The sequence below is a fragment of the Pinus tabuliformis genome, chromosome 4_2 (assembly GCF_031772625.1).
Source record: "Pinus tabuliformis cultivar Carrire ecotype Pingquan chromosome 4_2, CPIR1, whole genome shotgun sequence".
NCBI lineage: Eukaryota > Viridiplantae > Streptophyta > Pinopsida > Pinales > Pinaceae > Pinus > Pinus tabuliformis.
In genome coordinates, this window is record NC_142304.1 from 419928773 (window position 1) to 419954269 (window position 25497).

Sequence of the window (25497 nt, forward strand, 5' to 3'; positions counted from 1 at the left end):
CTAGTATGAGACTGCGCCAGTATAAGATTGTAAAATATTTTCTTTATATTTAAAAGAAGATAGAGATGAGAACAACATCTGTTCTTTTATCGTATTGGGTTTCCACTTTAAATCTTAGTGTTCATGTTTGTTTCTTATGTGTGATGGTTTACTTTGTTCTTACTGCACATGGTTATTTTCTATCTAATGTTTAATAAAGGGAGTAGTCTACCTAGGCGGTAGAATGGCCCGTTTTCCGTCACCGGCCGGAAAAGCGTCCGGCTCCGGCCACCGGGAATGTCTCCGCCCTCCGCCACCCTCCTCTAGCTCCGCCACCCTCCTTCTCCGCTTCTCTGCCACCCTCGCCTGGCAATCCTGACATTCCCTGCCAGGGCCTGACAAAAAATCGGTAGACTACTCCCATCCACTGACCTACTTTCGCCCTTTTCCTTTATTTTCCTTGCATTATTATTAGATTTTTTAAGTAGCATCATGCTTCATAGCTCACACTGGCTCATCCCTGCGGAGAAGCCAAATTTATCCATCCACAGGTTGCAAACCCTTGACACTTAGTCCGCTCTTCTCTCGGTTCTCGCCATCTCCAGCCTGTGACAACCAAATCTCTGGTCACTTCGATAGGTCGACTTGAAAACTATTCCGGCGCGTATATATGTGGGGGTTAGATCTCTACGAGAGTCGATTCCATGAAGCCTCGAGACCATGTGTGTTCAGCAGGATTCGATCTGATGACGCTGTGAGAGTATTATTTTTTGTTACAAATGGAACCGTGCCCGTTCGTGAAGGTCTTGGTGGGAGGTTTGGCGCTGAGAATCCCCAAGTATTCATTCTTCAAGATTTCCTTGCTTTTGCGAGATCAAATTTGATAAATTCCCAGTCCAGATAGCGGCGGTTCCTCTCATTTCTTTCGACGCTCCTGCCCCTGATGTCCAAAACTTGGTGGCAAGTTTTCATCTGGAGCATTCGGAGCTAGTGAAGCTTTCCAAGAATTATTCTTGCCTCGGGGTTTCGAATCCGCAGCTGGACATTACGGTTTACACAGGCCGGCAGGGTTCGAACTGCGGTATGAACTTGGGAAAGGTGCTGGGTAAATTCTCGGTTCCTTTGGACTTGGAGGGAGCCCACGAGAGGCTGGTCGTGTTCCACAACGGGTGGGTGTCTATTGGGAAAAGCTCAGTCGGAGATTCGAAAGCGGGACCTCAGCTTCACTTGAACGTCCAGGCAGAGCCTGACCCAAGGTTTGTTTTCCAGTTTGACGGTGAGCTCGAGTGCAGTCCACAGGTCTTGCAGATTCAGGGCAATATTCGGCAACCAATTTTCAGCTGCAAGTTTAGCCGCGACAGGAATTCTAGATCACGGTTGGTGCTCTGATTCTTAGCTACGCATTATTTACTCTCAACTACATTGTGCAGAATCTCTAGAGCTTGGTATACAGGATTTTCTTTTGAATTGAATGAAAAATGACGCTACCGTGAAATTTAAATCCCTTATTTGTTTTCACAATATGCTTTCTATTATCAACCATTAATGTGTGGCAAGCGTGCCTGACCAGTTTGGCAATATTACAAATCACTGTCTATTGTTATCATTGTGTCATTGTGTGGCAAGTGTGCATTTTCCCAATTCTGGCAATATTTCAATTGAATATAGATGGCTTAGAAATTCTTCACCTAGGTGGGTATCTTATTCTGCCAAAGTCACCCAAACATGCAACTGGTCTTAACCACTTGAAGCAGCCTGCTTACTTGAGCAAGATAGCCCATGAGGGATGACATTGACTCGGATGACAGGGATATGAAGCATTCCCACTTCAACATCTCTAACCAAGCCCTTATATTAGACACGCAAATGTCCCCATTTCCAGTGAATTTTCTAATCTATAAATTCGGTGGTCCTCTCCCAATCAACCCATAACTTTAAAATTTGAATAAACTACTGGATCAGGTTGAATGTTGGCTGTCTTCTGGCATAGATTGCGGGTAATGGGGTGTTTAGAGTGCCCATTATCAAACTCCATGCAAAATTGGTATCTATGCTATCATATTTAATGTCAGACTGTCCTGCAGTTTAGATTATATTTTAAGAGCTAAGCACCATAACAAACCCGGTGGTGTCTTTTTTCTGTTTGTTATTTTGCTATATTTTTTTTTAATGTAAAATTTGTGTATGCTATTGTAGGTTGTTTGTTTGAACTTAGAAATTTGAATTTCTTTAGCAGATTTTAAAGAAATGGGGTGTTTAGAGTGCCCATTATCAAACCCCATGCGAAATTTCTATATGTGCTATCATATTTAATGTCAACCTGTCCTGCAGTTAAGATTAAATTCTAAAAGCTAACCACCATAGCAAACCCCGGTGATGTCTTATATATTATTTATGTAAAATCTGTGAAGGCTATTGTAGGTGGTTTGTTTGAAATTTGAACTGCTTTACATAAAAATTTGTGGAGGCTATTGTGCGTGGTTTGTTTGAAATTTGAGTTTGTTTGAAATTTGAAGTTTGAACTGCTTTAGCAGATTTTAAGGATTTGTATCATTAGAGTGTGTTTCTGTTGTCGAAATAGTTTGTCATGTTTTGGATCGTATGAAGGGATTGTTGTTTGTTTTTTGTTTTTCCTTTGTATGTAGCTAGAGATTGGTATACATGATTTCCTTTTGAATTGAATGAAAAAGGACGCTAGTGTGAAATTTAAATCCCTTATTTGTTATCACAATATGCTTTCTATTATTGTTGCCATCAATATGTGGCAAGAGCACCTTTCCCAGTTTGGCAATATTACAATTGACTTTCTATTATTATTGGTATCAATGTGTGGCAAGTGTGCATTTTCCCAATCTGACAATATTCCAATTGATTGTAGATGGCTTAGAAATTCTTCACCTAGGTGGGTATCTTATTCTGCCAAAGTCATCCAAACATGCAACTGGTCTTAACCACTTGAAGCAGCCTGCTTTCTTGAGCAAGACAGCGCATGAGGGATGACATTGACTCGGATGTGAACCTTGATAGGGATATGAAGCACTCCCACTTCACCATCTAACCGAGCCCTTATACTAGACACTCAAATGCCCCCATTTCCAGTGACTTTTCTGATCTATAAATCCAGTGGTCCACTCCCAATCAAACCATAAATTTAAAATTTGAATAAATGAGTGGATCAGGTGGAATGTTGGTTGTCTTCTGGCGTAGATTGTGGGTTATGGGGTGTTTAGAGTACCCATTATCAAAACCCATGCAAAATTTGTATATATGCTATCAAAATTAATGTCAGACTGTCCTGCAGTTTAGATTGAATTCTAAGAGCTAACCACCATAGCAAAGCCCGGTGATGTTGTCCTTTTTTTTATAAATTTGTGTAGGCTATTGTAGGTGGTTTGTTTGAAATTTGAAATTTTAGTTGCTTTAGCAGATTTTAAGGAAATGGGTTGTTGAGAGTGCCCATTATGATATTTAATGTCAGACTGTCCTGAAGTTTAGATTAAATTCTAAGAGCTAACCACCGTAGCAAACCTGGTGATGTCTTATATGTTTTTTTATGTAAAATTTGTGGAGGATATTGGAGGTGGTTTGTTTGAAATTTGAAATTTGAAAGTTGAACTGCTTTAGTAGATTTTAAGGTTTTGTACCATGAGAGTGCGTTTCTGTTGTGGAAAGAGATTGTCATGTTTTGGATTGTATGAAGGGATTGTTGTCTGTTTTTTGTTTTTCCTTTGTATGTAGATGTTTCTGTGGATGGTTGCATGTTCTTGTTCTGTTTTATTAGCAGGGGTTTAGAGACTGTTTTTGTATTTGTTGATTTCTTTTGATTCTGATTACACCTTTTTATCTGTCACAGATCGATCCAATGTGACTCAAGTAATAGGGGCTGGTTAAGCTCCTGCAGTAGTAGTCGGGAGAGAGATATAAGGGTACGGAAAGGATGGTTGGTTATGATACATGATCTTTCTGGGTCTCCAGTAGCAGCTGCATCAATGGTAACTCCTTTTGTTCCTTCAGTTGGTATATCCCCACTTGGTTGGGAGATGGATGTATGTATGAGTCTTTAGTGATAGGATGGTCATTTATGATGTATAGAGTCATGTTCTTCTTGTAGAACATCTTTTTGCAGACCTTGCTTACAGTCAGGGGGAGCATGGACAACAAACTTCAGCATATTAGAGAATTCAACATGTACTCAGGGGGAGCATAACCCTTTGCCCTTGATGACAAAAGGGGAGAGTGACTTGGGGTTGCCATCAAGTCCAAAGGAGGAGATTGTTGGCATTATGACACAGATTTGGCACTATGACTCAAGTGTTGTCCTTGATGGAAACTCACACAAATGACAGATCACAGTTTAGGCTCACAGAATGAAGAAAGAGAGGTATACGCAGGTTCCCTATTGTCCAAGTCGCGTGTACACGCGGGTTAGCAGAAAGAAAGGCACGTACACCGTAAATACGCACTTTCATGCAAAGAAAGGCGCGTACATGTTGGAAAATTAGTTTTGGTCCAAGGTATCTTGTCTGAAGCGTTGACCCCAGGTATTTGGTCCAAAGTATTGCTTCTAAGTGGTTTTGGACCATGATATTGAGTAACACCTAAGACTATAAAAGGAGGAGAAGATCATTAGACAAAGTCACTCAAGTATTTTATATCTAATGAAGAATAAGATCTAGAATACAGGTCTTTGGGTTATGGTGCATAGCTGGATCTGAATCAAGGATGAACCTGAGCGCTTGATGAAGGATAAGTTCTATTGATGGGTCAAGATCTTAAGGCTTGAAGAGAAGTATCTTTGTGTGGTTTTGATCTTTTATAAATGGCACATGTCGTAATCTGTAAATCTGATGATCTGGGTATAATTGATGTCTGAATAGTTGTAAAGGTTAAATCATCTTTTACAGATCTGTACGCAGGTTCATTATAGCAAAGGTGTGTATACACGCTGGTTCAACATTTCAAAAGTGCGTATACGTAGGTTTGCCTTGATACAAGTGCATATGCACACAGGTTTGTCACATTGAAGTAGCGTACACCTCATAAAATATGTTTTAGCTACTTCTGATTGTTGTTGCAGTGTTCTGGGTTCTGGGTTGGGTTCTGGTTACTGTTACTGTATTTTGGTTACAGCATTCAAAGAAGTGATTATTTGATTCAGTTTTGGTTGGTACAAAGGAGATTGATTGATGCAGATATATTTTGATGTTTGATTGATGTTATTGATGGATCTAGTCTGAAAATTTATGAAATGTGGTCCTTGGAAGAAAAGAGAAGGTTGTAGCCTTCTGTAGGTCAGCACCTACGTACTAGTACATCAACTAGTACAAGAGCTAGGGGGTTGTAGCTCCCTTCCAGGAGAAGCTGGAGAACGAGAGAAGGTTGTAGCCTTCTACAGGTAGAAGCCTGCGTACTGGTATAAGACTGCACCAGTACAGAAATATTGTAAAAAGAAGTTTCTTATTAAAAGAATATAGAGGCGAATTGCAGGAGGTGGTTTTCACCCACATTGGGTTTCCACCTTATATCTTGTGTTCTTGTGTGTGATTGTCTGCTCTGTTTTTACTGTACCTGAATACAGTTTATATGGTTTTTATGCACAGATTAAAGATCAACATCTGATGAATTAACTAAATTATAAATCTGTAGGGTATATGCTAGAAACCTTAACTACAGTTACGTATATACGCAAGTTTCATTAACTGAAGTAGCGTATACAAATATTATTGTGAAATGAAATATTATTGACTTGTTAATACTGATTCACCCCGCCCCCGCTCTCAGTGTTATTTCCAACACACAAAAACCGTGGGGACCTTCTTCTCCCCCACAAAAATTTGTGAAGAAAATCGCTGAGATTCTAGATGTGGAACTCTTTCTATCATATCCATGCAAGAGAGCCTTATCCCTCTTAAAAAAAACATTGGTTGGCAAGTTTATGGGCTTATGGCCAAATCCAAAAGTTGTTGAAGCTTCAAGGTCAGGTAACTTTTTTTGCAGTCTATTTGTGAATAAACTGGAAAGAGATCTAATTTTCAAATCATGGTTGCATTTTATGGGAACTGGACGCCTCTTTATCTCCCTATGGACTCTGGATTTCAATCCAAATTCTAAAATTACTTTTGTGCCAGTGTGAATTCGGCTGCCTCACCTCCCTCTCCATCTTTGGGGACTTGATGCACTAAAAGAGATTGGAAAAAAGCTGGGCCACTATCTAGACAAAACAACACCAAAAGGAGGCCAATTCTGTGTCGAAGTAAATCTCTCTGAAGGTTTACTAGAGGCCCTAAAAATAAATTTAGGGGAATGGAGTCATATTCAGGAATTGGACTATCAGCAAATTCCCTTCAAATGCATCATATGACATTCTCATGGGCATTTTGCCAAAAACTGCCCTCATGAAAAAAAGGATGAGCAAGTCCAAGCCCTTATCTTTAAAGAAGATCAAGCCCATACCCCCATATCTAATAAGGGAAATTTTCAACCAGTTTAAAAGCAAAGGAAGAATCAAAAGAACAAGGTTGCAACTCCAAAGAAATCTATCGAAAAAGTTCCTGAACCTTCCCTTAGCAAAAATTCTTTTGAGGCTCTTCAAGATCTAGAACAAGACGAAATTACTCCTCTGGATGAAACCCCAAAGGAGGATCAAGGAAACTTAGCAGCGTTGGGGGAGAATAAAATTAAACATGTCAGATTGTGAGCATGTGGAGATGAGTAAATCTACTCCAACGTTTTACAAAAAATCTATGATAATCAAAGCAACTCACACTAAGTCAAGCACAAGGGGAAATGTTGGACAATCACTCTTCTCAAATGAAGCAAAACCGCTTCTCACAAGAGGCCGGAAATCCCATAAGGAAAAATGGGAACATGAAGCATCAATTTCGCTTCAAGATCCCAGCTTCGTGTAGACTCCTTGTTGCAAAGTCTCCCAAATAAGTCAATGTATTGTTTCTGCATATAATTATGTTTGTAATTTGTAAGAATTTACTATTGTAATCACGAGGAAGGTCTTAGTTGTAGAAACTATGGAAGATACTGGGATTTGTATCCTAGAATATTAGTCAATTTCTCAGTAGAACATCCTCCGAAGATGGTGCAAATGTAAGGAATTCTCGAACCTTTTGTTTTTTTTTTTTTTGCACCTAGGGGCAGATAATAAAACCCTCTACTCATTCTTGTTAAAAAAACATTAAAAAATAAGACCAAGTTGATCTACAAGTTAAGTAGTTTGTGACATGATATAAAAAGCTCTTGAATCCTGGTTGTACTCAATATCAATTTTGTGAATGAGTAAGATTGTCTTAGTCTTCTTTGAAGCAGTGTCCTTCAATTTGAATATATAATAAAATGGTTTATTTGCTTTGAAAGTGACTAGGGTAACTTAGACTTCATCTCACCCCTGTACATATTGTGTTTACAACTCATAAGCTTAAGAACCGTATTGACTAGTAAAGGGTTTATTGAACAACAATTAAATAGCCCAACACTCGCCACAACCCTTGTTGACTAATAAGCATTGAAAGACTCTTTGTAACTAAAGATTACTCAAACTTGAATATTCTTTAATCCCCAACCTAAAAAATCTTTAAGCTTTGCAAGCAATGATATTTTACCAATGAAATTTCTTTTGCTTTCCCCTCTATCTATAGGAGTGGAAAACACCTTTCTCTATGTTTTCTAAAATACCAACTAGAACATAGACCACTAAATACCAATAGAAGAAGACTACCTCATTACCTCAAATAATGATTTCACTAACATTAAGTAACCTCCTAATGATAACGATTAATCGTTGTAATTTGTGATTCTATTTTCCAATTTTCGATATAACCGAAACCAAACTCTATACCTATAATAGTTTATCTTCAACACAAATCATAAGCATTTTATGTCTTTGTAAAATCATTTGATTTAAAATGAAAGGCATTTCTCTAATGATTTAACTTAAAAAAATATATATATCTTAGTGATAGAAGACCATTAAAGATTAACCCCAAATAAACACAAACATCTTTTTATATACTTTACCTTTATTCTAAACCTACACCAAATAAGATTACATCTACAAGAGCCCCAAGAGTTAGCTCAATCGGTCAAATCAAGTGCCTCGCCAATGGGAGGTCACAGGGTCGAATCCCGAAAGCTCTTGGGGTTAGGTCAGTAAATAGGCCGAGGGGTGTTGATGCCTTCGGGTGCGTCCACTCAGTGTTGAACAACCCTGGATGTAGCGGCTACCCATTGACCCGGGTATCCGTGAACCAGAAGTGAAAAAAAAAAAAAAGATTACATCTACAAAGAATAAAGTGAGTGATCCATACCATACATCAATAGTTAAGTTTTTTTAAGTGTTCCTACTTTATAATCCCTTGGATTCAATCCTCTGCAAAGAATAAAGTGAGTGATCAATACCATCAATAGTTATATTTTAGACTTCCTCTTATTTTATAATCCCTTATAATTTTGCGTAGTTATTTTTCTACGAGTATAAATAGTAGGAGATACCAAGGATAACCCTAGAGAATGACCTGTTAATGGAAATGGAAAGAGAGTTCAGACACCTATAAATCCAATTATCAAATAATAGATTAAAATCATCGTGAAGAATAATCTTGAAATTATTTTAAACAAGTCTAGCTTTATAACCATAATAATAAATAACCCATAAGCAGAACATATGTTGGGAGGGGGAATGGGAAAGAAGTGATTCCACAAATCAATACCCCACACCTTCCACCAGACCCCACAATAATAGTGCTTGTTGGGAGAGTAGTTAATAAGGGGGTCGAAAGTGGACAATTCTGAGATCTCCTCCTCTCCACCCCCCCGCCCCGATCATATTGTTGGGAGGGAGCACATAGACAGGATGGGATGTGTAATTTAGGGGGAGGGGGTTATGAAGTGCATGGTTTAGGGGATGTAACGAGGGACCAACAATTCCTAGGAATCATCGGCATAATCTCCTTCCCCTCTCTCACCCCCATCATAATGTTGAGAGGAAAGATGGACATTCCCAACCAAAAAAAGTGTTTGTTGAACAACAATGGGGCCTTACCCAAGTTCAAAACTTTGTTAATGCGCCTAGGGTGCTTGTGGGCAATCCCTCCAACTTGACCACAAACGTCCTCAGTGACATGTAGTAAGTCTACTAATTCTACTAATACAAAATACAACCACCAAAAAGAAAAATTGTTGCAGGTGAGGAGCTATGGGGTGGGTTTACAAAGGAGATGGGGGGTGCAATTTAGAGAATCACCCCACCAACCCCCCATAATAGTGATGCATGTTGGGGGGAACGGGATACTAGGTGGAAGGGGGATTCTAAATTAGTAGTAAGTTATTATAAGAATGCAGCCCCCTCAAAAACCATTGTTCCTATTAGATAACCCCTCATAAGAGGGGGGCATGTTGGGGGTTGGGGTGGGGGCAATTCCATAAGAGCAAGAATTCACCTTAACTTCATATCTTTTTAAATAACAATTTTTTAAAGATCCCTTCAAATATAAAAATTTTCAATATGAGAATAAAACTAGCCATTATCAAAATCAAACTAGCCGTTTCCCGGTCAAATCCAGCTATTGTCATTTTAGTTGTTACCTTGTCTAGAAAATTGGGTCATTGGATATTCTGCCCTATCTATTTAATATGCAAAACCGGATCTATTTATTCAACTTGTCCTAATGATGAACCACACTAGTTGGTTCGGAAGTCGTCGACAAAAGTATCTTTATGTGATTTTCGCCGAAGAACTCTTCAAAATTTTGATATGGATAAAAGAAACCTAAATCAATAAGAGAATAAAACAATAAAAAAAATGCAACTTAATCTTAAATATTTAGATTGAAAATAAAACCACAATTTATTAGTGTCAAAACACTAGCATAGATGTAATACAAATCCAGTTCCATTACCATCATATAGCCCCATAAATTTGATGAAAAACATCATGTCATAACTTTAATGGATATGTGAATATGCAATTGTACCTAATCCAACACAATTTTAATAGAAAAAAATTCTCGATTATAGAAATTCATTTTGAACCTAATACATTGTTTGTATCCATATTTTTAAATGACTAATGCATTGCTTATACCCAAAACTTCAAAAGAAATGAGTTACTTAACTTTAAAAATTATTTGAAAATGAAATTTGAATGCCCACTAATGAATTACTTAACTTTAAAAATTATGTGAATATGAAATTTGAATGCCCGCTGGACTAAAACCAGGTAATCCTATAGATCATCTTAACCTCTTGGAAAAACTTAAGGGTAAAACTCTCTTTAGAAGATCCGGGGTTAAACAAATCTATGCAACTTTTTGTCCATATCCTTCCTTTTTCACATACCATTTCCAAGCATCGTAATGAATGAGTTTGAGCCATTTCCGAGCACTCCCTCTCTTTTAATGAAATTAAGCATCGTGGATTTGCCTTAAAAAATAGAACTTTGGCTGCCTTGATTCACTTGGATAGGAAGATATAAACATCATTTCAAAGAAGTGCGAGATCATGTGTTTTAGGAGGAATAGGGCTGAAAACAGATTTTATCGACTCTAATTCAAGATATAGCTAATAAGGATTGTGTAGTGGTAGATGCGAAAAATAAAGAATGTTGTAATGGTATCCACTACACTAAAAAGGTTGTTTGACATAACTCCTGATCTATATGAATGTGTCTTTTTACAATGTACAAGATTTGAACAAGCTATAACAGAGGCAACACCTAGAATATTCAATACGACTGTCTTTTCACAAAGGTAATGGCAAGGTCCCAGCCGATGCAGGATGTGCGAATCTGATGAAGAAAAAAATCTACATATGTTTGTCCAATGCATATCTACACAGCTTATCTGGTATGATTTAGCAAATTATTTTGGTTTTCCACATGTTATCTTTGACTCTATTCATGCAGCTTTTGCCTAGTGGAGCTCCCAACAAAAGCCAATGAGCTTCCTTTTCATCATCATGATATGGTGCGCCTGGATCTGGAGGAACCACAAATCTTCCAGGATTCAAAAGCTCCCTTTTCCAATATTTTCCTCCGCATCATTGCGCTATTTGAATCAATTTCAGCATAGCTATCCAACAGTTATCTGTTTTTTGTATTTTGATAATTCTGATCCAAGATGTGATGCATATATGCTTTACAGTCTTTATTAAATCACAGGTCAATCTGCCTTATGATTTCTTTTTCTGGACTATCTGTTTTCTGATCATTTCTCTTTATCATAGACCAAACCGTAGCTTCAAATGCCACCTTTATGTACATCTCACACAGATATATTATCTTAATATAATCAAATCTTGCTTTTTTTCTCCGAAAAGAAGGCATATTCAATAACATTGAGTAAGACAAAACCATAGGCATCTTATAGAAAGAAACGAACTAAAAAATAGGGGGGAAATCTACTTTGTACATGATTTTAAGCACAACTCACTAAAACTTCTGTAATTTGTACCTGATTTTAAGCACAAATCACTATTAGTGCAAAGACAAGATTCATTAGAATCAGGAAGTGCAAAGACACTATTTTTGCTTTGAAAATGGTCAAAGTAGCATTCCATTTAGGATACATCCTTGAAGAAGTAAACTCCACTTCTAAGGCACTCCATTTAGTATCCATCTTTCCAAATTTGAACTCCGCTTCTAAGCCACTGGTTTAAAATGGTCTGCATTTTCAGATATTAAGACCTAAATTACTATATATCAAAGAATCTCCCCGACATTCATGAATCTAGGCAATTAACAAGAAAAAATGAGCTTTACTTCAGGATACTTGAGATGGATATTGGAAAAAACCATCTTTATAGGAATGAAAGCAATTTCCTAGTAACTACTCTAGTGGTAGCTAGAATGCATGATTTTAAGCACAACTCACTAAAACTTCTGTACTTCGTACATGATTTTAAGCACAAATCACTATTAGTGCAAAGACTAGATTCATTAGAATCATGAAGTGCAAAGACACTATTTTTGCTTTGAAAATGGTCAAAGTAGCATTCCACTTAGGATACATCCTTGAAGAAGTAAACGCTAAACTCCACTTCTAAGGCATTCCATTTAGTATCCATCTTTCCAAATTTGAACTCCATTTTTAAGCCACTGGTTTAAAATGGTAATGCAAGTTCTGCATTTTTAGAGATTGAGACCTAAATCACTATATATCAAAGAATCTTCCCGACATTGATGAATTTAGGCAATTAACAAGAAAAAATGAGATTTAATTCAGAATACTTGGATATTGGAAAGGCATCTTTATAGATTGAAGGGCGATTCATTGTAATCTAGTAGCTAGGATGATAAGGTGCTAGAAGGCAACACCATTTTTAGGGGCTAATATTGGCAGGTAGGCTAATTTTCCATTTTTTTCTTACATCATATTCCAAACTAGTAGCTAGGATGACAAGGTGCTAGAAGGCAACAACATCCTTTAGGGGCTAGGCTAATACCAGCAGGTGGGCTAATTTTCCATTAACCCATAAAATCATTAGAAATACATTTTACGGTTTGCATATTAGAAGCTAGTGTTAGGGGCTAGGCTAATACCAGCATGTGGGCTAATTTTCCATTAACCCATAAAATCATTAGAAATACATTTTACAGTTTGCATATTAAAAGCTAGTGTAATAATTTTCATATTACATTAACCCATAAAATCATTAGAAATACATTTTACAGTTTGCATATTAGAAGCTAGTTTGAATTTCATACTTAAATTTCCGGTCTAGAGAATATTAAAATGATTCAATATTTCTATCAACTCAGATAAGGTAGTAATTTTCCATGTACATGCAAGTTAAACATTTTCAGCAATAGAGCTAAATTGCTATATCGCCAAGATGTTATCCCAGAAGAGATATTTTCATGACTCTAGACAATCATTATGTCAAAGAAAGCGAACTATCATTCAACCTCGCTGACATTCACGAGTTTATAAAATCTATAAGAAAAAAATGAGCTTTACTTCATAATACTTGAGATCGATATTGGAAAAAACCATCTTTATAGGAATGAAAGGCATTTCCTAGTAACTACTCTAGTGATAGCTAGAATGCTAAAAATCCATATTTGAGAAGCATCTTGTGATAGCTAAAATGACAAAGAAAAAAATGAAGTCCGGCAAAATTATTTACCAAATGCTAAAAGATGAGAAAAGGGAGCAATGTTTTTTGCTATAGCAGTTTTGACGGATCATAGAAACAAGGACTCTAGAGTATATTAATATGATTCAATATTCAGAGCATAATATGGTACGCAGCATACATATCCTGTATGCTACATGTACGCAACGCCATTCTAGTGGAGAACGGAATGGAAATATGTTATGCAGCAGAGTACTCACCAAATTCAAATTTGGACAAATTCAATACAATTACAAAAAAAGTCCAGTAGAAAATTGGGAAAAAAGCTCAGAATATACCACTTAAAAGCACTATAAATCCTTTAAGTTTCCTTCCAGAATATATGGGCAAAGCAGCAGGCAACAAAACTTTGTAAGTTTCATTCCAGGATGTACGGGCCAAGCAGCAGAATGTACAAGCCAAGTGCAAAGTAATATGTAAACATCATATTCTTTATACAGTTACACAAAACTGGAGCAACAAACAACATTCTAGGGACAAGCAGCATGTTGGAGAATAGACAAAATTCCAGCTACCAATCACCAATCCTCTCAGATAAGCATAGTCCAGCGTCAGATATGGTATCACAGGGCTCTGCATCAGCTTCTTGTTCTTGAGAATAAGTTGATCTCCATGACACAGGCACTGAGATTATGCATTCTTTACTATTTCGAAAGACTGGATCTTCTTGGAAAATGCTGCACCATGCAACACATGCCAAACGAATTGAATTATAGTGAATTATTCAAAGGCCAAATCAAAATTCCCAAGTTTTGGATCGTTTAGGTCTATTCGGCCGAATTTGCTATGGTACACCCTATTAGATCTAGGACTCTATGCTTCAAGAAGAAAATAAATGAACAGGAACACAATTTCTAATTTGAAATTCAAACGTTGGAATTAAAGAAAACGATACACATATATAAGTCAATATTCTTTATTCATGTTAGCTGATTAACCAAACCTCTAACAGAAAATTCCATAGTTCACAACTATTGAAACAAAGTAATCATAGAACCAAGAAAAAATGTTAATCAATAGCTACTACATCATGGTTACCAAGCCAAATCACATGACAGATTGTTGCAAAATGACCTTGCGATGTTGCATCATCTTATACAGATTTTTCTTGGGTCATTGCAAAACAAGGAAATATATGATATGCACTCGTGATATATTTATTTAGCAAGAGTAACAGCCATAAAGAGTTCATTTTGTTTCAACTTCAAGATGATGAGGTTTCTGAGAAATCCGAGTCCTATAAATATAATAAATCTGACTAAATGTCCTTCTATGCTAAAATCAATAAAACGAAATAGCTCAAGAATTGAGACAAAAATCAATGATTTGGAAATATGAAGAAAGTTTTCACTGTGTTATACCAGAATGAGACAATGCACACTCTAGGCTTTGTCAAGCTGTGCTATCAGTCTCCTTTCTGTTCTTTTTCTTTTTTTGAGAAATTTGTTCAGCATTCTCAGATTCACTTCTACTCCTCTTGCTGATGGGTTCAGTTAGATCAAGCTCCTGACTGATTTGCTGCATCCCCTTAGATCCATGTACTTTGTCTTGATAGGTATCCCTTGTCTCCTTTTTCAAATGTTCTTGTTGTGCAGACAAAGGATCCTGTTGAATATGATTATGAGGCTGCGGGGCTGACACTGAATGTGCATCATTTATATCTGACATTCCCCTTCCGGCTTCATGGGCATCCTTCACCTTTGTCTTTTCTATACCATGTCCAGCTGCACATGCATTCTCCACATCTGTCTTCTCTGAGTCCTTTTCAGGAGCAGGTGCACCGTCGACAATTGACTTTTCTATGGGCGTATGTACTTATCACATAAATTCTGTATGGGATAGGTGTATGTAATTTATTACTGTGTTGACTTGTGTTTTCATGTATGGCACACGGGAAGTTTAAGTGTGTGAGTTCACAGTAGAGTAAAAATTAGAGTGGTGAAGCGAAAACCATGTGTGGTATGTATTGAACACACAGCAGTGTGTAAAAAGATAGAACCAGGGTGATGTAATTTCAGGTGTGTGGAAAAACCATGTGTAGTTTTGCACAGCAGTGCATAAAGGAAATGGTGGAGCGAGTTTTTGTAACTCTGTAAGTTTTGTTTTTACAGCAGCATGTAAAAGTGTTTCACACCAGTGAATGTAAATTTTGTTTTACAGCAGTAAGCTCATGTAAACTTTTGTTACAGCAGTAAGTTGTTTTTCACAGCAGTGAATATGAAAACAATTTTACAGTGGTAAATCCCTCTCAGTAAAAGAGGATGTATCAGTTTTTGTTTTAATGAATAGAAATCTTTTATGGTAGTAAAATACTCTAGTTCTCTGAGTGAAATTTCTTTTAAGTCTTCTATGCACAAAAGATCCTGGAGTAAAAGAAACAGAGCATTGCCTCAGTGTGTTTAAATATTGGTTTTTGGTATTTTCCCCATTTAAAGAAAAATACCCAACAGTGGTATCAGAGCAGGCTCAGGCTCTTTAAAGAGGTTAAAGAAGCTGAAGGGAGAAGGTTGTTGCTGCAGCAAAACTTCTCAGTCAGACAGAAGACTCAGACAACAAGGGTTCAGGTATTTCTCAAAGATTTTTCTTTGTGTTGCTGCTGAAAGAAACAGTCATTTTTTTTAAATACACAGTCAAGGAATGGCCAGCACAAGCACTGGTATGGGTTTGTTTAACACCCAGCTCCCACAGTTTAATGGGAAGAACTATGATTATTGGTCAATAACTATGACAGCCCTGCTTGCCTCTCAAGATTTATGGGAAATAGTTGAAGAAGGTTTTGAAGAACCAGCAGATGAAACTGAGTTCAATGCATTAACTTAGGGAGAGAAGGATCTGCTGAAGAACAATAGGAAGAAGGACTCAAAAGCCCGTGTGTTGTTGTATCTAGCAGTAGACCAGAGTATGTTTCCAAGGTTAGCAGCAGCTAAGACAGCCAATGAAGCATGGCAAACCCTTAAGACAGCCTATCAAGGCATGGAGAGAGTGAAGACAGCAAAACTACAATTGCTGAGAAAGGATTTTGAGAACTTGAACATGAAAGAGTCAGATAATATTGACTCATTCTTCACTCATGTGATTAGTGTAATCACACAAATGAGAACTCATGGAGAAACCATTGAAGACAGAAGAATTGTGGAGAAAATATTGAGGGTCTTACCCTCAAGGTTTGATGCCATAGTCACCACCATTGAAGAGACAAAGGATCTCTCAAGCTATTCAGTTGATGAGCTACATGCATCACTGATAACACATGAGCAGAGGTTGAGTAGGAATGAAAACTCATCTCTTGAGCAAGCCTTCAAGACCCAGATGTCCTTTGGAAGAGGCAGAGGTCAAGGCAGAGGAAACAAAAGAGGAAGAGGCAGAAGCCAGAACAGAGGTGGAAGGAACAACCCATCAAATGCACAAGGAAGAGGCAGCAATCCAAATCAGAACCAAGGTCAAGGCAGCAGCCAACAAAGACATCAACATCATGCTCAAGGACAAAGGTATGATAAATCTAATGTTCAATGCTATTATTGCAAAAAGTATGGACATTATGCTAGTGATTGCAGAATGAAACAACATGATATGAACAGCAGACAAAATGCAAATGTTACAAGAGAAAACAGCAGTCAAGACAATGTTCTGTTAGCTTGTAACATGGCTGAAACACATAGTGAGGACATATGGTTTTTAGACTCAGGTTGCAGCAACCATATGACCGGAAACATAGCCTTCTTTTCTGCCCTAGATAAAAATGTGAAATCAGAAGTCACACTAGGAACTGATAGTAAAGTGTCTGTTATGGGAAAAGGAGAAATAAAAATACTTTCAAAGCAAGGAGAAAGGAAAACCATAGCAGATGTATACTATGTCCCCGGAATGAGATGTAATCTCTTGAGTATTGGACAGCTTGTCCATAAGGGGTACAATGTTTTCTTTAAAAATGATGTGTGCACCATCATGGATATACCACCCAGCAAAAGATGCATTGCTGAAGTGAAGATGACAAGGAACAGGATGTTCCCTCTCCGGATCAGGACTGACATGAAGAACAAAAGGGAAATGGCAGCAGTCACCCAAGAGGCCTTCCAGAGCGTGCCAAAGGATGAGAATTGGTTATGGCACTTGAGATTTGGGCATCTCAATTTTGGAGGTCTAAACTTATTGAGCAGAAAAGGAATGGTAAAGGGATTACCATTGATAGAGAAACCGGACAGCCTATGTGAAGGCTGTATTTTGGGAAAACAACATATAGAAAGTTTTCCATCAGGGAAGAGCATAAGGGCAAAGACACCCTTAGAGATTATCCACTCAGATTTGTGTGGACCAATGCAAGCTCCATCATTAGCTGGCAGCCTATATTTCTTAACATTCATTGATGATTTTACAAGAAAGACTTGGATATATTTCCTCAAGAACAAAAGTGAAGTCTTTGAGAAATTCCAAAATTTCAAAGCACTTGTGGAGAACCAAAGCGGGCTGCATATAAAAGTTTTGAGAACTGATAGAGGAGGTGAGTATATCTCCAAGGAATTCCTAAGATTCTGTAGAGAAAATGGAACTCATAAACAGTTTACAACTCGGTACACCCCACAGCAAAATGGAGTTGCTGAAAGGAAGAACAGGACCATCATGGATATGGCGAGGAGCATGTTGAAGGCAAAGCATTTGCCAAATGAGTATTGGGCTGAAGCTGTACATTGTGCAGTTTATATTTTGAACAGGTGTCCTACAAAGGCAGTCATGAACAAAGTGCCAGAAGAGGCATGGAGTGGGAGAAAGCAAGGAGTCACCCACATGAGAGTTTTTGGATGTGTGGCCTATGCACACATTCCAGATCAGCTAAGGAGGAAGTTGGACAGCAAAGGGGAGAAATGTCTTTTCATTGGATACAGTGATGAATCCAAAGCCTACAGGCTATACATTCCATCTACCAAGAAGTTCTTTGTAAGCAGGGATGTTCAATTCATTGAGGAGGAAGCTTGGGATGGAAGCATAGAGAAAACAGTGAATGTCAAAAACTGTTTGTCTCATGATGAAGATGAAGAGGAAGTGGCTGAAATATATCCCCAAACAGCAGTGCCAACACAAGGACAGCAAGGTACACCATTGAGGATAAATGAAAGTGCTTCTCCAAGCACACCACAAGGAGGAAATTCAAGTTCATCTTCAAGCACTTGCACACCAAGTGAACGAGGTAAGAAGTTTAGAAATCTAAGTGACATTTATAATGAAGGAATGAATTCCTTATTTGCCTTGTATTGTCATGTTGATGATCCTATTCATTTCGAGGATGCAATTAAAGATAGGAAATGGATAGAAGCTATGGATGAGGAAATTAATGCCATAGAGAGAAACAAAACATGGGATTTGGTTGAGTTACCAAAAGGCAAAGAAGTCATTGGTGTGAAATGGGTCTACAAGACCAAGAGCAATGCTGAAGGCAAGATTGAAAGACATAAAGCAAGGCTGGTTGTTAAAGGCTACAAGCAGCAGTATGGAAGAGATTATGAGGAGACTTTCGCCCCGGTTGCAAGAATGGAAACCGTGAGAGCAGTGCTGTCCATAGCAGCACAAAACAAATGGAAAGTCTACCAAATGGATGTGAAATCAGCATTCCTAAATGGAGTGTTAAAAGAAGAGGTTTATGTTGAACAGCCTCTCGGATATGAGAAGAAAGGTGAAGAGCACAAAGTGTGCAAATTGAAGAAAGCTCTTTATGGGCTGAAGCAAGCGCCAAGAGCATGGTACAGCAGGATAGATTCATATCTATTAGATAATGAATTTGACAAATGTGAAGGAGAACCCACAGTCTACATCAAGGAAAAGGATGGTAAAATTTTAATTGTTGTCTTGTATGTAGATGATGTTATTTTCACTGGAAATGATATTTATCTTATTGAGAATTTTAAATCAGTCATGAAGGATGAATTTGAAATGACTGACATGGGTTTGTTGAGATACTTCTTAGGCATAGAAGTAGATCAAAATGAAAAAGGAATTTTTATATCTCAAGCAAGATATGTAAATCAAGTTTTGAGCAGATTTAAGATGGAAGAATGCAAGGCAGCAATCACTCCCACAGTGATGGGATTAAAGCTCAGCAAAGAGGACAGCAGCAAGGATTTTGATCCTAGCTTGTATAAAAGTATTGTTGGCAGCCTTATGTATTTAACAGCAACTAGGCCTGATTTAATGTATGCTGTTAGTTTGATTTCCAGGTTCATGGAGAGGCCAAAGGAGGCACATTGGCAGGCAGCAAAGAGAATTTTGAGGTATGTCAAGGGTACCAAAATGTTTGGCATATTATATAGCGTCTCAGAAAGTTCAGATTTAATTGGTTACACTAATAGCGATTGGGCTGGAAGTGTAGATGATCGGAAGAGCACTTCCGGTTATGTTTTTCATATGGGTTCAGGAGCCATTTCATGGGCTTCTAAGAAGCAGTCCATTGTAGCATTGTCTACAGCAGAGGCTGAATATGTGGCAGCTACAGCAGCAGCATGTCAAGCAGTGTGGATGAGAAGAATGTTGAGAAGCTTAGGCCAAGAGCAGGCAAAAGCGACAGTCATCTTTTGTGACAATAGCTCAGCTATTGCATTGTCAAAGAATTCAGTGTTTCATAAGAGAACGAAACACATTGATACAAGGTTTCACTACATCAGAGAATTGGTGAACAATGGAGAAATTGTCTTGGAACATTGCAGGACTCAAGAACAGGTTGCGGACATCCTGACAAAGCCATTGGATCAGAAGAGCTTTGAATTTTTGAGGAAGTGTTTGGGTATGATTGAATGCCCGACAGTTGAAATTAAAGGGGAGTGTTGAAAATATAATTTCAACAGCGATCGCCGATATCGCATATCGGCAAGTCGGCATATCGGCAGGTTGAAGCATAGGAGGCAGGCAGTGGCAGCGATATAAAATGTTGCCGACGAGCGATCGCCGATATCGCATCGGCAAAGTCAAAGTGAAGGGCCGATATCGCATCGGCAAAGTTGAAGTGAAGGAGTCATAAGGAAGCTCTTGTGTTTGCGATGAGCGATCGCCGATATCGCATCGGCACTTCGCTATCGGCAATATCATAGGGTCGGGGTCTTTGACATGAGTAAAGTTGCGATGCGATGGAGTGGACCCGATGGCTTCCCAAAACCAAATTGCATAATGTTTGAAATTCACCCGACGGCAAATATTAAATGTTGCGTGGAGTAAAGCTAAGTTTTGGTTGACCATACGTCTTAATGAAATGTCATAGTGGTAGGTAGAATATTAAAGTTTTACATAGAGTTCGTAAGTTTTTTTTATGAGAAGGTATGGGCGTATGTACTTATCACATAAATTCTGTATGGGATAGGTGTATGTAATTTATTACTGTGTTGACTTGTGTTTTCATGTATGGCACACGGGAAGTTTAAGTGTGTGAGTTCACAGTAGAGTAAAAATTAGAGTGGTGAAGCGAAAACCATGTGTGGTATGTATTGAACACACAGCAGTGTGTAAAAAGATAGAACCAGGGTGATGTAATTTCAGGTGTGTGGAAAAACCATGTGTAGTTTTGCACAGCAGTGCATAAAGGAAATGGTGGAGCGAGTTTTTGTAACTCTGTAAGTTTTGTTTTTACAGCAGCATGTAAAAGTGTTTCACACCAGTGAATGTAAATTTTGTTTTACAGCAGTAAGCTCATGTAAACTTTTGTTACAGCAGTAAGTTGTTTTTCACAGCAGTGAATATGAAAACAATTTTATAGTGGTAAATCCCTCTCAGTAAAAGAGGATGTATCAGTTTTTGTTTTAATGAATAGAAATCTTTTATGGTAGTAAAATACTCTAGTTCTCTGAGTGAAATTTCTTTTAAGTCTTCTATGCACAAAAGATCCTGGAGTAAAAGAAACAGAGCATTGCCTCAGTGTGTTTAAATATTGGTTTTTGGTATTTTCCCCATTTAAAGAAAAATACCCAACATTTTCTAGACCATTTCCTGCCGATTGAGATTCAGTTCCTTCTAATAGCTGATTATCAGATGCCAAGTTATCCGGTTGTGCAGTTGGCTGTTTGGAATCATTCTTCGCATTAACTTCAACATGCGATAACGAATTACCTAACATGAGATTCCAATGGAACAGTGGCAAGATCAGTAACATATAGCATCGTTGAGAGCAAAAGAAATGTAAGGATATTAGAAGTTACATAAGGATAGCCGAGAAGAATGCAAATAGTTAGTTCTCCATCCACATCAACTCACAATATTGGGGGTCGTTTGGCTGAAGTACTTCAAATGTAGCCTTGGGGTCGATTGCCTGAAGTGCTTCAAGTGCAGCCTTGTTTTGAGCGTCCCTTTGATTGTTTGAAGGACCTCCAGTATAGGAAACCCCATTAACAACCACAGTTGCTGTAAAAATCCCTGTAAAACGATAACTCGGAGGCGGCATATTCTTCCTTGTAACAACTTCCGCAAGGATACCTTTAGGCCGTACTTTCTCCTTTTTGGTTGTCAGCAAATAAATAAAAGGAAGTTTATAACATACTCCACCATATTCAATCAAAATCATTAAATTTGCAAACAAACTCGGAACAGAAAAAGAAATATAAAATAGAAATCAAAACCAGCATTTGAAAAGATTTTGAGAATTTGAGTAAGAATTGAAACTTACTTTGAACTCAACAATCAACCCTTGCGATTCCAAATCTTCGACAGCTGCCTTAGCTGCAGCATTCTGTGATGCCTTCTTGTTGGTGAAACCAGGAAGGGATTCATACTTTGCCCCATTGATTATTACAGTGCACTTGAATTGCGGAAGATGGTCTTGGCCCTCATTTACAACTTCATAGAGAGGCAATGGCAAAGAGTTCTTCTGTGCATATTCTTGCAATCTGTTCTTGAACCTCTGCGCAGGATGCACCATTTCAAGAACTGAAATGAGACGAGAAACCCAAAAACAAGAGCTCGCATGCAATACTAAAGGACGGCTGCGTCAGTGGAGGACTGGAAAGCGGAGCTACTGCCGGAAGGCTCCGAGAAACGGGTGGAGAGGCGGTACCTGATAGAAACAGGGTGGGCACCGCAGGCGGCGATTTTGGCACACGAAGCGACAGGGGCTTTTTTTATTACCCACTGTGGATGGAATTCGGCTGTGGAGAGCGTGGTCGCGGGCGTTCACTGTGGATGGAATTCGGATGTGGAGAGCGTGGTCGCGGGCGTTCCGATGATGGCGTTGCGGCTGCAATCGGACCAACCTGGCAACGCTCTGCTTCTGGTCATTAATGACCTATGACCTGGTCATTAATGGACAGATAACTCCATATATTAAAAAAGGCATTTTCGCTATGATAATCATTATTGAATGTCGTGAATCAACTTCTATTCTTCATATGATGTGATCTTATTCATCGTTTCATTTCCATTATTTCAATACTCAGTCTAGGGGTTACCTTCCTTTGTTATTATTTTCTTTTTCACTAATTCAACGCTTTTACCAATATTTTTTAATATATAAATTTAATAGTGTTAGTATTTTTTTATATGCAAAATGTGATGGTCCTTTAAAAAGAAATGCACGGGAAGAATCATAAAAGTATACTTCAAGTTCCAAGAATAAAAGAATATAGAAGATTTCAAATTTGATTCAATCTAATTAACAAATGGAATTAATTATAATTGAGGAGATTTCTTATAAATTAAGATGTTGTAGATCAATTACGCACAATCTAATGCACAATTTTTTTGAAGTATTTTGTGAATGGTTACGCAATGTGATTTTCTCAATATTTGATTAAATGATACTGTATATGTGATTATGTTCGTAATATTTTGTAATATTGATCCTAAGAGTTTGTTATTTATAAATTTTAAAATTGGGAGATTATTTATAAATTTTAAAATTAGGAGATTATTTATAAATTTTAAAATTAGGAGATAGATAAGTTGAAAAAATTCAAAGTTAATATATTTATTTAATAAATGAAAGGTTAATTATTTAATAAAGGAAAAGTTAATCAATTTAAAAATTTATAGCCAAAAATTATTTATTAATTTTAAAAATAGAATAATAAATTGAGAACTCCTAAATTAGTACACTCATTAAATAAATGGAAAGTTAATCAACTGAATCATCAATAACCAAAATTGAAAATTCTCATTCAAAACCAATGACTTCTATCATGGGGAAAAGAAATCTTGAGAGGAAGATTGTGTCATCCAAATTTTAAGCTTTCATGGAAGACACATAATAGAGTTACATGGATTTGTGTGGGAGCATTGCATAAATCATATTTTGAGTTACTTCATTGTGAGTATGTGAATATTTGTTTATGAATTTGTATTCATTAAGTTTGATTGAGTTTTAGAGACTCATTCTACAACCCAGTATGATCTGTAACTATGTTAGTCATCAAAATTGAAATTTTGCTTATGTCTGCCTCAATACAAAACAAAAAAACAAAAAAAAAAAACTATACAAAATATTTAAATAATGTGTTCATAAAAATAAATTCACATAAAGAAATTGATTTGCACTAGAAGAAATTGGATCTCTCTAGGCTCATGTTAGATCCGTATTGAAGATGTATCTATACTAATATTTTCCTAACACATAGTGGACTAGTGAATGTAAATTTTAGATATGTTCATTTGTATAAATATAATAAATCAAGAGCTACATAACACTAAAAATGTGTATCTTGATTTATGAGCACCTTAAATTATTCTAACTTTTGATTTTAACCATTTTTGTCATGTTATTTTATTTCTCCAATTTTGTTAATATTTTTTTTCTTAAAACACACCAAAATAAAATAAACAAAACTCAAAATAGCTAAGCCAACCCAACAAGTTTGAGGAATCATGTTGAGAGTGAACATCTTGATTGAGGTATCTTGGTCTAATGAGTTCAATGTAAAAATTTAATAGGAATATTTGCAAGTATTAATAGATATATAACACTGAAGAATAATTGTAGAAAAAGTATCATCTACACATTTTGAAATAACCATTAATTCATAGTTTCAAGCCTATTTCAAAAGGGATAGAAGGGAGATTGCAATCAACAGTGTGAAATATTTCCAAGAATTCCCTTGTCTAAATTGGTTTAGAACATAACTTTAGTTTAATCATGGTAACTTAATTTCAATTTAGAACAATAGCAAAATAAACTTAGATATAACAATTCAAATATCTTATATAATTCTTTTTATTAGTTTGAAAATCAAATTATTAACTTTAAATAAAATTTATAAATTAATGAAATATAAAACAACAATCACAATCTCACCATTTTCATGTTTCACATATAAATTTGAGTATCAATATTATACTTGAAACCTTTGTAATCTTTTTTATGTATTCAAAACCCAAATAAATACTATTCAGGTGCAATATACAAATAAAATAAACAAAACACAAAAATAATAACTTTACACTAATTTGGAATACTCATCAAATATATAAAAATGCCAATCAATTAAAAAAAACAAAACAAAACAAAAAACACTCATGAATAAATACTCTTCAAATAATAATATCAATCACACTTCAAAAATATAGAAATATTATTACAATTACGTATATAAAATATCTACAACTATTCTCTAAAACACTTGGATTATGATATAAAAGTATTGCCTTTATGTGAAACAATGAAAACCAAAATATATCATAATTGAGTTTTAAGATTTAAAATATATTACATAATATATTTTTTAACTTCAAACATCAAAATATTATTGTTTCTTAGAATTACTATGTCAACCATATTAATTATTTCACCTTTTTTTATTTACCTTTAATTTTAGGCATGAAGGATTGCACTTGCATCCTCTCAATCGGAGATGTATATAAGATTATGAGTTTTACTCCTTCACTTGCATCCTCTCAATCGGAGATGTATATAAGATTATGAGTTTTACTTCCATCCATGTAGATTTTTAATAAGTCCATTATTATTATTATAATTCTTAAACAATTATTATGATGATTACTTTTTATTTAAAAATTATAATCGTAAATAATTTTTTATAATAATTAATTTTTATTTAAAAATTCAGTAACAAATAACTTTTTATTTAAAAATTACAATCATATAACCAAAATCAAATTATTTCTTTTACAAATAACATATTTTAAATACTTTGTGCTTCATCATTTCTTAGTTGCATTGTACTTGTAATTACATTGGACTTGTTCATATCTTAGTATTATAACACATTTTAAATACTTTGTGCTTCATCATTTCTTAATTGCATTAGACTTGTAATTACATGGGACATGTTCATAAGCATTAGTATTAGTAATAACTTTTCATTCTCACAAACGACAATTTCATTACTCACAAACCTAAATTATATTAATTTTCAAAATTTCATTACTAATAAATATAAATCATTCTAATTCTCATTT

The 25497-nt window shown here is 36.4% G+C and overlaps 1 protein-coding gene, 1 long non-coding RNA gene and 1 pseudogene across 3 annotated transcripts; 1 reads left to right on the forward strand and 2 right to left on the reverse strand.

Annotated features, from left to right (window-relative positions):
* Positions 1-213: 213 nt before the first annotated feature.
* Positions 214-4043, forward strand: LOC149169732 (uncharacterized; annotated as a pseudogene). The gene is made up of 2 exons (XR_016259207.1): positions 214-1355; positions 3833-4043. The product of XR_016259207.1 is annotated as an uncharacterized LOC149169732 (transcript).
* Positions 4044-13512: 9469 nt separating this feature from the next.
* LOC149169733 (uncharacterized) lies at positions 13513-14918 on the reverse strand. The gene is made up of 2 exons (XR_016259807.1): positions 14484-14918; positions 13513-13799 (listed from the first exon to the last, which is right to left on the reverse strand). It is a non-coding gene; the product is annotated as an uncharacterized LOC149169733 (long non-coding RNA).
* Positions 14919-20966: 6048 nt separating this feature from the next.
* Positions 20967-22262, reverse strand: LOC149169734 (double-stranded RNA-binding protein 1-like). Its single transcript, XM_089425312.1, has 4 exons — positions 21758-22262; positions 21349-21586; positions 21063-21204; positions 20967-20982 (listed from the first exon to the last, which is right to left on the reverse strand). The coding sequence occupies exons 1-4, from the start codon at positions 22007-22009 to the stop codon at positions 20967-20969; spliced, it is 648 nt and encodes a 215-aa protein (XP_089281438.1). The 5' UTR covers positions 22010-22262.
* Positions 22263-25497: the final 3235 nt, after the last annotated feature.

Bases quoted from the DNA above. Each gene is read 5' to 3' on its own strand.
- LOC149169734 (XM_089425312.1), bottom strand. From the start codon at position 22,009: ATGGTGCATCCTGCGCAGAGGTTCAAGAACAGATTGCAAGAATATGCA. The intron at 21,587-21,757 runs GTAAGTTTCAAT...ACAACCAAAAAG, and splicing joins GGTTGATTGTTGAGTTCAAA to GAGAAAGTACGGCCTAAAGG. The intron at 21,205-21,348 runs GTGAGTTGATGT...ATCTCATGTTAG, and splicing joins GCCAAACGACCCCCAATATT to GTAATTCGTTATCGCATGTT.